The sequence below is a fragment of the Schistocerca nitens genome, chromosome 5 (genome assembly GCF_023898315.1).
Source record: "Schistocerca nitens isolate TAMUIC-IGC-003100 chromosome 5, iqSchNite1.1, whole genome shotgun sequence".
Classification (NCBI taxonomy): domain Eukaryota; kingdom Metazoa; phylum Arthropoda; class Insecta; order Orthoptera; family Acrididae; genus Schistocerca; species Schistocerca nitens.
The window spans coordinates 854,650,252-854,664,758 of record NC_064618.1 but is presented as its reverse complement, the minus strand read 5'-3'; the positions used below and the strand labels follow the sequence as shown (position 1 = coordinate 854,664,758).

At 44.0% G+C, this 14,507-nt stretch overlaps 1 protein-coding gene across 1 annotated transcript in view; it reads right to left on the bottom strand.

Moving 5' to 3' along the window:
• The window catches only part of LOC126259241 (dynein regulatory complex subunit 7), a 742,488-nt gene that overhangs the window by 78,351 nt on the left and 649,630 nt on the right, over positions 1-14,507 (bottom strand). The window contains exon 8 of the mRNA XM_049955864.1: positions 8,994-9,206. Coding sequence (XP_049811821.1) covers positions 8,994-9,206 — 213 coding nt within the window. The remainder of the gene's footprint in view (positions 1-8,993; positions 9,207-14,507) is intronic.

Below are 14,507 nucleotides of genomic sequence, written 5' to 3'. Positions count from 1 at the left end.
AGTCTCTAAGCAGGCAATGTCTAACTTTAATGCTAAGAAATATGACCCCAAGTCATTCCCTTCCCTGACCACACCATGGGAGGAATGCCAGGTTAAGGATGGCAGTGAAGCTTATTCGCCGGGGTACCTCATATGTACGAGAGCTGATGGGGACTCCTTTGTCTCGGTGAAGCCTCAGTTTTTTGCAGAGCATTTAGAGGACAAGTTTGGGGAGGTGGAGGGCTAGTCCAAAATGCAGTGAGGGTCAGTCTTGATAAAAACAGCATCCTCTGTCCAGCTTGCATTACTCGCTTGTGACAAGCTCGGGGATGTTTCTGTTACAATCACGCTTCATAAGAGCTTAAATATGGTCCAGTGTATTATATTCCACAGGGACCTTCTTTTGCAGTCTGACGATGAGCTGCGTGCCAACTTAGAGCATCGAGGAGTTCATTTAGTCCCACTTGTCCATTGGGGTCTGAGGGATAATCAGGCTGTCACCGGTGCCTTCATCTTGGCCTTCAAGGGTGACACGTTACCCGAGAAGGTCAAGGTGATGGTCTACCGCTGTGATATTAAGCCATATATCCCTCCCCCAATGTGGTGCTTTAAGTACTGTAAGTTCGGGCACATGTCTTCCCACTGTACTTCCAGCAGCACATGTCGAGATTGTGGTTGTCCATCCCATCCCAATACTCCATGTGCCCTGCCTCCCGTCCGTGTCAACTGCGGAGAGCATCATTACCCCTTGCTCACCAGACTGCAGGATTTTACAGCGAGAAAGGAAAATCGTGGAATACGAGACCCTGGACCGACTGACGTACACTGAGGCCAAGAGGAAATTTGAGTGCCTACATCGTGTGGCTATGACCTCCTCTTATGCCATCACTATGAGAACAGTTGTAACCCCATCAGTTCCATGAGTTTCAGTCGGCTCTCAGAGCCAGAAGAGTACACCTGCCCTCTTGATGGTGGGGGGCACTCCCCTCCCTGTTGCTCCTGCACCACCTACCTTGGAAGCACTGTCCCCCCAACCATCACGAACACCAGTCCCCACTTCTCAGCAAGAGAAGCATAAGTCTTCTTTGGCTCTTCTCACTAGGAAGGGGTCCCTTGGGTCACTCCATTCCCAGGTTTCTGCTAGTGGGAAAGATGATACTTGCTAGTGGATCATCCTCAGTCCCGGAGACTGAATCAGTAAAGCCCTCCCAGCCAGAGAAACCCAAGGATCAGCGAGAGAAATCCAGAAATAAGACCCCCAAGACCAAGGTAATTGCGGTGGCACCCACACCATAGCTGCCTACAAGCTCTGCGTCTGAGGATGAGGTGAAGACTCTGGCATCTGCTGAGGACCTAGATCTCGCCAGACCCTCAGTCACAATGGATATAGCCTGTTCAGGAAATAAGTCAGTGGCAGCAGGTGACCCTGAGGCATAGACTACCTCACTGAATGTTTCATGCCTTCCCAGTCTCACGATCACGTCATCCTCCAGTGGAATTGCAGCGGTTTTTTCCACCACCTGGCTGAGCTATGGCAACTGTTAAGCTTTACACCTGCTTTCTGCATTGCCCTCCAGGAAACCTGGTTCCCGACACTGCATACCCCTGCCCTTCATGGCTACAGGGGATATTACAAGAACCATAGCAAATATAATAGAGTGTCAGGTAGAGTTTGCATTTATGTCCTGAACTCGGTACATAGTGAACCTGTGCCCCTTCAAACTCCTCTTGAAGCTGTGGCTGTCAGGATAAGGACGATGCAGGAAATAACTGTATGCAACGTATATCTCCCTCCAGGTGGTGCAGTACCCCTGAACATATTTGCTGCACTGATTAATCAACTCCCTAAACCTTTCCTACTTTTGGGAGATTTTAACGCCCATAACCCCTTGTGGGGTAATGCTTAATGGCCGTGGCAGAGATGTCAAAAATTTACTGTCCCAACTCGACGTCTGCTTCTTAAATACTGGGGCTGCCACACATTTCAGTGTGGCTCATGGTAGTTACTAGACCATTGATTTATCAATTTGCAGCCCATCTATCCTCTGGAGAGCACATGATGACCTGTGTGGTAGTGAGCACTTCCCCAGCTTCCTGTCCCTCCCTCCCTCGGTGTCATGCCCAGGGACACCAACCCAGGTGGGCTTTAAACAAGGCAGACATGGTAGCCTTCACCTCTGCAGTCACCACTGAATCTCCCCCACATGGTGCCATCGTAGTTGTGATTGAGCAGATCACTACAACGATAATTTCTGTGGCGGAAAACGTGATACCTCATTGTCTAGGGTGCCCTCAGTGAAAGACAGTCCCTCGGTGGTCGCCAAAAGTCGCTGAGGCAGTTAAAGAGCGTCAGTGAGCTGTACAGTGACATAAGCGGCACCCTTCCCTAGAGCACCTAATAGCCTTGAAGTGGCTCCGTGCCCGTTCGCCTGCTTATAAAACGATGGAAACAGGAGTGTTGGGAGAGGTATGTGTCGACCATTGGGTGCCATACATCACCTTCCCAATTCTGGACAAAGATCAGACGTCTTTTTGGGTACCAGACCCCAACAGGTGTCCCTGGCGTTAACATCAATGGCGTGCTCTCTACCGACGCAAACGTGATTGCCGATTGCCGAGCACTTTGCTGAGCACTACGCCCAAGCCTCTGCATCAGAGAACTACCCCCCCCCCCCACCCCCACCCCCCTCCCAGCCTTTTGCACTCTCAAAACGGTGGATGGAAAGGAAAGTTCTCTCATTCGCTATACGCCACAGTGAACCCTATAACGCCCCATTTTCAGAGTGGGAGCTCCTCAGTGCACTTGCACATTGCCCCAACACAGCTCCTGGGCCGGATTCGATCCACAGTCAGGTGTTTAAACATCTCTCGTCTGACTACAAGCGATATGTCCTCATCACCTTCAACTGAATCTGGTGCAGTGGCCTCTTTCCATCGCAATGGCAGGAGAGCACCATCATTCTGGTGCAAAAACCCAGTAATAATCCGCTTGATTATGTCTGGGCGGCTTCTGCCAGGGTCGCTCTGCCACTGATAATCTTGTATCCCACAAGTCTGCTATCCCAACAGCCTTTTCCAGATGCCAACACCTGGTTGCCGTCTTTTTTTACTTACGTAAAGCATACGATACAACCTGACGACATCATATCCTTGCCACATTGTATGAATGGAGTCTGTGGGGCCCGCTCCCGATTTTTATCCAAAACTTCTTGTCACTCCGTACTTTCCGTGTCCAAGTTGGTGCCTCCCATATTTCCCCCCATATTCAGGAGAATGGCATTCTGCAGGGCTCTGTATTGAGTTTATCCATTTTTAGTAGCCATTAACAGCCTAGCAGCAGCTGTAGGGCCATCGGTCTCCCCTTCTTTGTATGTGGATGACTTCTGCATTTTCTGTTGCTCCTCCAGTACAGGTGTTGCTGACTGGCACCTACAGGGAGCCATTAACAAGATGCAGTCACGGGCTTTAGCCCATGGCTTCCAGTTTTCAGCCACGAAGTTGTGTGTCATGCACTTCTGTCGGGATCGTACTGTTCATCCAGATCCTGAACTTTATCTTAATGATGATCCACTCACTGTAGTGGAGATGTATCAATTCTTAGGACTGGTTTTCAGTGCCCAATTGACTTGGCTACCTTACCTTCGTCAGCTTAAGTGGGAGTGCTGGCAGCACCTGAATGTCTCCGCTGCCTGAGCAACACCAACTGGGGTGCAGATCGCTCTACACTGTTGCAGCTCTACTGAGCCCTTGTTCAATCCCACCTTGACTATGAGAGTCTCGTTTATGGTTTGGTGACACCATCAGATTTGTGTTTACTTGACCCAGTGCACCACTGTGGCATTTGCCTAGCGACAGGAGCTTTTAGGACAGGTCCGATGACCAGTGTCCTGGTGGAGGCTGGAGTCCCGCCATTGCGGATCCAATGTGCACAATTGCTTGCCAGTTTTGTTGCACACATTCATAGTTCTCCCGAGCAACTGAATTACCATCTCCTTTTCCCAACCACAGCAGTTCATCTCCCGCATTGGCGGCCAAGGTCAGGGCTCACAATGCGATCCCTCCTCTCCGAACTGGAGTCCTTCCCTTTACCACCTCTACTTGAGGTCCATTCACATACGCCTTAATGGTGTACACCTTGTCCAAAGGTTTGTGTGGACCTTTTGCATGGTCCTTAGGACTCCGTTAACCCCGCCACTCTCTGCTGTCACTTCCTCTCAATTCTTGACATGTTCCGGGGCTCTGAAGTTGTTTACACCGACGGCTCGATGGCTCATGGTAATGTTGGCTTCGCCTATGTCCACAGAGGCCATATTGAACAGCATTCCTTGCCCGCTGGCTGCAGTGTATTCACTGCAGAGCTTGTGGCCATATCTCGTGCACTTTAGTACATCTGTTCCTGTTCTAGTGAGTCTATCTTCTCTGTTCTGATTCCCTGAGCAGCTTACAAGCTATTGACCAGTGCTACGCTCACCATCCTTTAGTAGCGAACATCCTGGAGTCCATCTCTACCCTGGAACGGTCCAGTGGTTCAGTGGTGTTTGTGTGGATGCCAGGACATGTCGGAATCCCAGGCAACAAACTTGCTGACAGACTCACCAAACAGGCTACGTGGAAACCTATTGTGGAGATGGGCATCTCTGAAACTGACCTGCGTTCTGCCTTGCGCCACAAGGTTTTTCAGCTTTGGTAGATGGAGTGGCATAACAGTATGCACAACAAACTGTGTATCATTAAGGAGACTGTGAATGTGTGGAAGTCTTCCCTGCGAGCTACTCGCAGGGCATCAGTTGTCTTCTGCCAGCTCCGTATTGGCCATATGTGGCTAACGCGTGGTTACCTCCTCAGTCATGAGGACCCACCTCAGTGTCACTGTGGCTCCTAAATGACAATCATCCACCTCTTGCTGGACTGCCCACTTTTAGCCACTCTGTGGTGGACTTTAAACTTTCCCAGCACCCTACCTTTGGTGTTGGGCAACAATGCCTCAACAGCAGCTTTCGTTTTACGTTTTATTTGTGAGGGTAGGTTTTATCATTTGATCTGAGTTTTAGTGCTTGTCCTTTGTCCCTAGGGCTTTTAGGGTGGAGGTTTTAATGTGTTACAGAGTGGCTGGCTCCTCCTTTTTTATTATCATGGTCAGTCAGCCATGGCAATCTGCTTTCTTGTTTTTAGTGTCTTCTCCCTGTTTCTTGCATCTCTCTGTGGTTTTCTTTTCCTGTTTTGTCAATTGTAGTGTTTGTCATCTTCTGTCATTCTTCTGGTTCTTCCTTTCTCCTGTTATTGTGCCATATGTCTTCTTTGTTTTCTTCTTTACCTTGGGTAATTGTTCTACTGGGAACAAGGGACCGACGACCTCGCTGTTTAGTCCCTTCCCCCCCTTTTAAACCAAGCAAGAAACCTAATACAGTTGGGAGGACAAGACTGGAGTAACAGCGTACATTCAGCCAGATCATTTTGCTTTGGTAAACATACAGATCTTCTTTCTTTACCGGCAATGTATGTATTTATGTGTTCAACAACAGTAAATCTCAAAAGTTAGAGGTGATTTTGTATTTACTGTCTTATATTCAAAAGCTCTTTATCTAGACAAGGTGTACAGAATATAAACTGTGCATTTTTGTTTTGTTTTAAATTATGTATGAAGTTGGGCAGCAAGGAAAATAAATACCATTTCAGTCCAGCTCAGTCTAAAATTAAGTCTCATAATGAAATTTTACAACTGTATATTTAAAATGTCAAACGTTATTAATACTGATCTCTCAATAACTTCTGTAAAACTAATAAGAACTGAAACCAAAATGCAATGTGTAAATAGCACTTAATCAATTATAAAATGAATTAATACATAAAATCAAACAACGGAAAATCCAGGATGGAATGTAACAATACGAGAGAAGGAAAATTGCTACTCACCTTATAGTGGAGATGCTGAGCCATGATGGGCACACAATCATAGCTTTTGGCCATTAAGGCCTTTGTCAGCAGTAGACACACACACACACACACACACACACACACAAGCGCAACTTTCACACACATCTGCAGTCTCAGAGAGCTGAAACTGCACTGCGAGCAGCAGCACCAGTGCATGATCGGAGTGGCGACTGGGTGGGGGTAGGAGGAGGCTGGGGCGGGGAGGGGGAGGGATAGTATGGTGGGAGTGGCGGACAGTGAAGTGTTGCAGTTTAGATGGAGGGTAAGAGAGAAGGTGCGGAGGGGGCAGGGGGTAAGTAGCAGAAAGGAGAGAAATAAAAATAAAAATTAAAGAAATTAAAAGACTGGGTGTGGCGGTGAAATGACGGCTGTGTAGTGCTGGAATGGGAACAGGGAGGGGGCTGGATGGGTGAGGACAGTGACTAACAAAGGTTGAGGCCAGGAGGGTTACGGGAACATAGGATGTATTGCATGGAAAGTTCCCACCTGCGCAATTCAGAAAAGCTGGTGTTGGTGGGAAGGATCCATATGGCACAAGCTGAGAAGCAGTCATTGAGATGAGGGGTATTATGTTTGGCAGCGTGTTCAGCTACAGGGTGTTCTACTTGTTTTTTGGCCACAGTTTGTCAGTGGCCATTCATGCAGACAGACAGCTTGTTGGTTGTCATGCCTACATAGACTGCAGCACAGTGGTTGCAGCTTAGCTTGTAGATCACACGACTGGTTTCACAGGTAGCCCTGCCTTTGATGTGATAGGTAATGCTAGTAATCGGACTGGAGTAGGTGGTGGTAGGAGGATGTATGGGACAGGTCTTGCATCTAGGTCTATTACAGGGGTATGAGCCATGAGGTAAGGGATTTGGAGCAGGGGTTGTGTAAGGATGGACGAGTATACTGTGTAGGTTCGTTGGACGGTGGAATACCACGGAAGGAGGAGTGGGAAGGATAGTGGGTAGGACATTTCTCATTTCAGGGCATGACGAGAGGTGATCAAAACCCTGGCAGAGAATGTAATTCAGTTGCTCCAGTCCTGGATGGTACTGAGTTACGAGGGGAATGCTCCTCTGTCGCCGGACTCTGGGACTTTGGGAGGTGGTGGGAGACTGGAAAGATAAGGTACGGGAGATTTGTTTTTGTACAAGGTTGGGAGGATAATTACGGTCAGTGAAGGCTTCAGAGAGTCCCTCAGTATATTTAGAGAGGGACTGCTCGTCACTGCAGATGCGATGACCACGGGTGGCTAGGCTCTACGGAAGGGTATGAAATGGGTGGCAGCTGTCGAAGTGGAGGTATTGCTGGTGGTTAGTAGGTTTGATATGGACGGAGGTACTGATGTAGCCATCTCCGAGGCGGAGGTCAACATCTAGGAAGGTGACATGTTGGATTGAGAGGGAGCAGGTGAAGCAAATAGGGAAGAAGTTGTTGAGGTTCTGGAGGAATGTGAATAAGGTGTCCTCACCTTCAATCCAGATAGCAAAGATGTCATCAATGAATCTGAATCAGGTGAGGGGTTAGGATTCTGGGTTTTTAGGAAGGTCTCCTCTAGATGGCCCATGAATAGATTAGCATAGGATGGTGCCACGTGGGTGCCCATAGCCGTACTGCAGATTTGTTTGTAGGTAATGCCTTCAAAGGAGAAATAATTGTGGGTGAGGATATAGTTGGTCATGGAGACTAGAAAGGAGGTTGTTGGTATGGAATCCATAGGGCATCTGGAAATATAGTGTTCGATAGCAGTAAGGCCATGGGCATGAGGAATGTTAGTGTACAGAGAGGTGGCATCAATAGTGACGAGCAGGGCACCGTGTGGTAAAGGGACAGGAACTGTGGAGAGTCGGTCGAGGAAATGGTTGGTATCTTTTATATAGGAGGATAGGTTCCAGGTAATAGGTTGAAGGTGTTGGTCTATGAGAGCAGAGATTCTCTCAGTGGGGCCACAGTAACCGGCTACAATGGGGCATCCTGGATGGTTGGGTTTATGGACTTTAGAAAGGATGTAGAAGGTGGAAGTGCAGGGAGTGGTAGGGGGAAGTAGAGAGATGGACTCTGGAGAGAGGTTCTGGGATGGGCCTAAGGATTTGAGTAGTGACTGGAGATCCTGCTGGATTGCTGCAATGGGATCACTGTGGCATGGTTTGTAGGTGGAAGTATCTGACAGCTGGCAGAGAGATACATGAAAGTGCTAGGAACATACAGAGAATGTATCCAATTGCTTTCCACTCTCCTCCATTTTCTTTCTTCTTTCTTTTTGAAAGTACTGTTGTTTCTAATATCTGAGATACAAACAATTGCCTTTCTGTACTTGTTTTGCTGTAATTTTGAGAACTATATTTTGGTGGTTACAATGTGCAGATTATTATTTTAGTACTCTCTGATGAGAGTGTAATGATATAATTAGTAACAAGCAGTTGTGCATAAGCAAAAGAAACTTTGTATAAATAAGAATGTGGCAGTTTTTTAAGTAGTAGCTTTCCTTATAGATTTATTGTGTTTGTTTTACCCATGCAGTGACAAATAAATTGTTTATAATGTGCATAGAAATTATTTCTAACAATGCATTCTTGCTCTTGGTGCATAGCTTCACTCATCCCATATTCCTTAAAATTCTCTCCTCTGTTTGTCAGAGGTGTCGTTTTTTTTCCCCCATTTTGTAAGTGACAATTTAGTTATGCGAAAACAAAATTCATCGATTGAAGCTAATTATAAAACTATTCTATCAAACTTGTCACAATGTGCAAAATTTAAATCAAGAAATAGATTAATAATTTAAAATTTTAAAATAAATCCTTTCCAATCATTAATCTTATCTTACACAAATCAGTATTAAATTATTAAAAATGACTATTGAGACCTCAGCAGTGTAGTCATTGTGAAGTTGAGAAAAATGACTACCATAAGCATGGTGCGATTTAAGTGCCTTTCCCCAGTACCCACAATAATGGCTATATGGCTGAAATTGCAATAGTGGTTTTTATAAATAAATAATTTTAGCCTGCAGTGGCCATGACGTCCTTTAAAAAATTTTACACAACAGTGAACCCCAGCTACAAGAACTTAATTAGTATTACATTAAATCTTACTTGGTGGCCTCTGGTGAGATCAGGATCAAATGTCAGATTTTCACCTCTTTCAGACAGAGGTGGCTTTGTGAATTCTCGGACAGCCCCAGTTATTTGGTGAGGTCCATGGTAGTATCGTAACCTGATCTCATTTTCTGCTAATGCAAACACCCTTTCAGCAACATCTTCATTTGGTGCTTTGTCTGGATTCCGAAGGAATCTTTCTGTTATTTTCTGTGTAAAATGAAATATAATTATTAATAATATTAGGATCTCTACTTATGCTAACATATTAGCAAAACATATAAATACTATTGAAAGAATGCTCCTGTCACAGCACAAAAAGGAGAATATGTTTCTCTCTTAAAGACTGTGCTAGAAAAGTAGAAAACCAGCTTCTTCAGTGCTCATTCCATCTTTCTCACAAAAATTTTGGCATGTGAACATATTCAAGTTCTTTTAACACAAAGCATTCTAAATCCTTTTATCCAGTCTCTTTTTGCAGTGAAGTTTTCATATTAAGCATATCCTTTTCCTTCCATTGATTTACAGTATATATTCACGGTCACCACCATACCTCAGCAGCTCAAAAATCTGGGAGGTCCAACTCACTTTTTCCCCCATATCCACTTGTCCAAAATTTAGGTACAAAGTGCGCTCTCCAATACACCTACATATTAAAGTTCACCAGTATGGGAGGTTCCAGACGTCCCAAGCCTATGTCTCATCTCCACTCATCTGTATTTTACATTTCCACTGTCTCCTCCATCTTTTGATCCCACTGCTTCCATCTTTCTCTTTTACTGCCAGTGTCTCTCACCGACCATCAGTATCTCCTCTCTCTCTTTGGCTCCCACTGCTATTTTTCTTTATCCACCTCTCTTGCCACTTTTCCCTCCCACCATCACTGTCTCCTCTCTCTTTCTCCTCCACTCACTCTGTGTTCTCTCTCTTCTACTGCCACTGTTTGTGTTGAGGAAGGTGGAATAAGGCTTTAGATAGATGGTTTTCCACTTTTCAGTCAAAGTCTTTGGACGAGGAACATGTTTGCCTTTCTTGTGGTCCAACAGGGGAATTTTTCCACTGGTCCCCTTCTTTTCCCTGCGACAGCAGGGTGTGCTGCTTATATAAAATGAATACTATAAGTCAGTAAAGTTTTGATAACACGTTTGTTTGTGTGGCCATCCTGTGCAGCAAGCACATAAATACTTGTTTTGCAAATCAAACTGCCTTTTCCTGCTGCTAGTTACTTGATTTATCCCATACGCGTTTCGCCTTCTCCTGTTCTAAAGCATCACCAGTGGGATCTATAATGATACAGTTTTGTTAGTTATCGATTATCAAGCAGTTCACTTTGTGATTTTTTTGTAAAAATAAGTAATTACTTACGATTTGCTGATCTGCCTTTCCTCACATCTGCTCTGGAGGTCACACTACCACTTTTATCACTGCCATATATTCACATATTTGTGTTCTCGCCATCCACACACTGTTCACCATGTTTCAAAAGAAGATGAAACATGTAATGAAGTCGCAATATTTAGTGATAAAAGTGGTAACGCGACCTGCAGACTAGATGTGAGGAAACACAGATCAGCAAATCATAAGTAATTACTTGTTTTACAAAAAATCGTGAAGTGAACTGTTTGATAATCTATAACTAACAAAACTGTATCGTTATAGATCCCACTGGTGATGCCTTAGAACAGGAGAAGGCGAAAAACGTAGGGTATAAATCAAGTAACTAGCAGCAGGAAAAAGCAGTTTGATTTGCAAAACAAAGTTTTGATAGTTTATTTATATATTATTATGCATTTATACAATTTGATGCATACAAATAACAAATAAATATGCATAATGTAAGGTTAACACAAACTTATTTACTTTATATTTGCTCTGGATACTTTGCTCAACCCTCCCCCCCCCCCCCCCTCTTTGAATCATGAACCTTGCCACTGGGGGGGGGGGGGGGGGGGCACTTGATTGCCTCAGCAATACACATAGCCATACTGTAGATGCAACCACAACACAAGGGTATCTGTTGTGAGGCCAGACAAATGTGTGGTTCCTGAAGAGGGGCATCAGTCTTTTCAGTAGTTGCGGGGGCAACAGTCTGGATGATTGACCAAACTGGCCTTGTAACATCACCCAAAATGGCCTTACTGTGCTGATACTGCAAATAGCTGAAAGCAAGGGGAAACTATAGCCATAATATTTCCCGAGGGCAAGCAGCTCTAGCGTGTCATTAAATGATGATGGCATCCTCTTATGTAAAATATCCCAGAGGTAAAATAGTCCCCCATTCAGATCTCCAGGTGTGGACTACTCAGAAGGATGTCGTTATCAGGAGGAAGAAAACTGGTGTTCTAATGATCAGAGCATGGAATGTCAGATCCCTTAACTGAGCAGGTAGGTTAGAAAATTTAAAAAGGGGAATGAATAAGTTTAAGTTAAGATATAAGGGGAATTAGTTATGTTCAGTGGCACGAGTAACAGGACTTCTGGTAAGGTGAATATAGGGCTATAACTACAGAATCAAGAAGGGGCAATGCAGGTGTAAGTTCAATAATGAATTAAAAAATAGGAATGCAGATAAGCTACTATGAACAGCATAGTGAATACATTATTGTAGCCAGGATAGACATGAAGCTCACAACCACAACAGTAGTACAAGTTTATGTGCTAACAAGCTCTGCAGCTAATGAAGAGATTGAAGAAATGTATGTTGAGATAAAAGAAATTATTCTGATAGTTAAAGGAAATGAAATTTTAATAGTGATGGGGGACCATAATTCAATAGTAGGAAAAGAAAGAGAAGAAAAAGTCATAGGTGAATACGGACTGGGGGAAAGGAATGAAAGAGGAAGCTGCCTGGTAGAAGTTTCCACACAGCATAATTTAATCATAGCTAACACTTGGTTTAAGAGTCATAAAGAAGGCTGTATATGTGGGAGAGATCTGGAGACACTGAAGGTTTCAGACTGATTATGTAATGTTTATACAGAGATTTAGAAAGCAGATTCTAAATTTTAAGACATTTCCAGGGGCAAATGTGGACTCTGAACTTAATTTATTGGTTATAAACTGTAGATTAAAACTCAAGAAACTTCAAAAAGTTAGGAATTTAAGGAGGTGGGACCTAGCTAAACTGAAAGAACCAGAGGTTGTAAAGAGTTTCAGAGGGATCATTAGGGAACAATTGGCAAGAACAGGGGAAAGGAACACAGCAGAAGGAGAATGGGTAGCTTTGAGGGATGAAATAGTGAAGTCTGCAGAGGATTAAGTAGGTAAAAAGATGAGGGCTAGTATAAATATATTTAATTTAATTGATGAAAGGAGAAAACATAAAAATGCAGTAAATGAAGCAAGCAAAAGGGAATAAAAATATCTCAAAACAGAGATTGACAAGAAGTGTAAAACAACTAAGCAGGAATGGCTAGAGTATAAATGTAAGGATGTAGAAACACATATCACTAGGGGTAAGATAGATGCTGCCTACAGGAAAATTAAAGAGACCTTTGGAGAAAAGAGAAGCACCTGTATGGATATCAAGAGCTCAGATGGAGAACCAGTCATAAGTGAACAAGTTTTTCATCAAACCCAGCTTGATATGCAGGGGTGGAAGAGAATGTCTTTTGGGTCCACAAGAGGCTTGGCAATGACATTTTTCTTGCTAGGATGAAGATTTCTTGCAGGCCAGTCTTCTTTAATACAATGCAATTTCCTATCTCTACTATCCCACATACATTTGTGTAACCCAGTTGCATTCCTAAGAGTATGGCAATGACTTTTAGATCACCACAGATTTTCCATTTGTGTCCATGATATTTATGGTAATTGAGTCCAAGAGAGCTGTCATGTTTGCATTTGTCTACTTCATGTGAACAGCATGACCAACAGGAATAGATAAAGAAGGTTCCCATTGTGAAGTAACACAGCTTTCAAACTAAGCTTGGAGGAGTCTATGAATAGCCTCCATTCAGTTGGATCATGGTTCAGATTCAAAGAGTTCATCAAGCCATTAATGTCACAGCAAACAACAAGATTATTTTTCTTCTCAAAAAAGGGAAGCAGTTCCATGTGATGTTTTCTGTACCGTGATATTCTCTCATCACTTTGGAGAAGATTCCATTGCTGTAGTTTAAACCCAAGAATTTCTGCATTCTCCTTTGACGGGCCAAGGTCTCTCATGAGATCACTCAATTCGCTTGATTCAGTCTGTGCGGTTTATCATCTTTTCCCTCAAAATCAGGGTCATGGGATGTGGAAGGCTAGTTTAGTTCTTCTTGTTCCACACAGTCTTCACTTTCTACTTCAAACACACAATTTTCGGGTGGAGTAGGAACTGGTAAACTATCCGAATGGGGAATGGGTCAAAAAGCAGATGGAAAATTTAGGTACTGAACTGTTCTTCTTTTCTTCACAGAGAATCCTGCCTTTATAGGTGGAGTCGGGGAGAAATAGCAGTCATCTGTATGATTTTCCCCCCATGAACCATGGACCTTGCCGTTGGTGGGGAGGCTTGCGTGCCTCAGCGATACAGATGGCCGTACCGTAGGTTCAACCACAACGGAGGGGTATCTGTTGAGAGGCCAGACAAACATGTGGTTCCTGAAGAGGGGCAGCAGCCTTTTCAGTAGTTGCAGGGGCAACAGTCTGGATGATTGACTGATCTGGACTTGTAACATTAACCAAAACGGCCTTGCTGTGCTGGTACTGCGAACGGCTGAAAACAAGGGGAAACTACAGCCGTAATTTTTCCCGAGGACATGCAGCTTTACTGTATGATTAAATGATGATGGCGTCCTCTTGGGTAAAATATTCCGGAGGTAAAATAGTCCCCCATTCGGATCTCTGGGCGGGGACTACTCAGGAGGACGTCGTTATCAGGAGAAAGAAAACTGGCGTTCTACGGATCGGAGCGTGTAATGTCAGATCCCTTAATCGGGCAGGTAGGTTAGAAATTTTAAAAAGGGAAATGGATAGGTTAAAGTTAGATATAGTGGGAATTAAAGTTTGGTGGCAGGAGGAACAAGACTTTTGGTCAGGTGATTACAGGGTTATAAATACAAAATCAAATAGAGGTAATGCAGGAGTAGGTTTAATAATGAATAAAAACATAGGAGTGCGGGTTAGCTACTACAAACAGCATAGTGAACGCATTATTGTGGCCAAGATAGACATGAAGCCCAAGCCTACCACAGTAGTACAAGTTTATATGCCAACTAGCTCTGCAGATGATGAAGAAATTGATGAAATGTATGACGAGATAAAAGAAATTATTCAGGTAGTGAAGGGAGATGAAAATTTAATAGTCATGGGTGACTGGAATTTGTCAGTAGGAAAAGGGAGAGAAGGAAACATAGTAGGTGAATATGGATTGGGGGGAAGAAATGAAAGAGGAAGCCCGCCTTGTAGAATTTTGCACAGAGCATAACTTAATCATAGCTAACACTTGGTTCAAGAATCATAAAAGAAGGTTGTATACCTGGAAGAATCCTGGAGATACTAAAAGGTATCAGATAGATTATATAA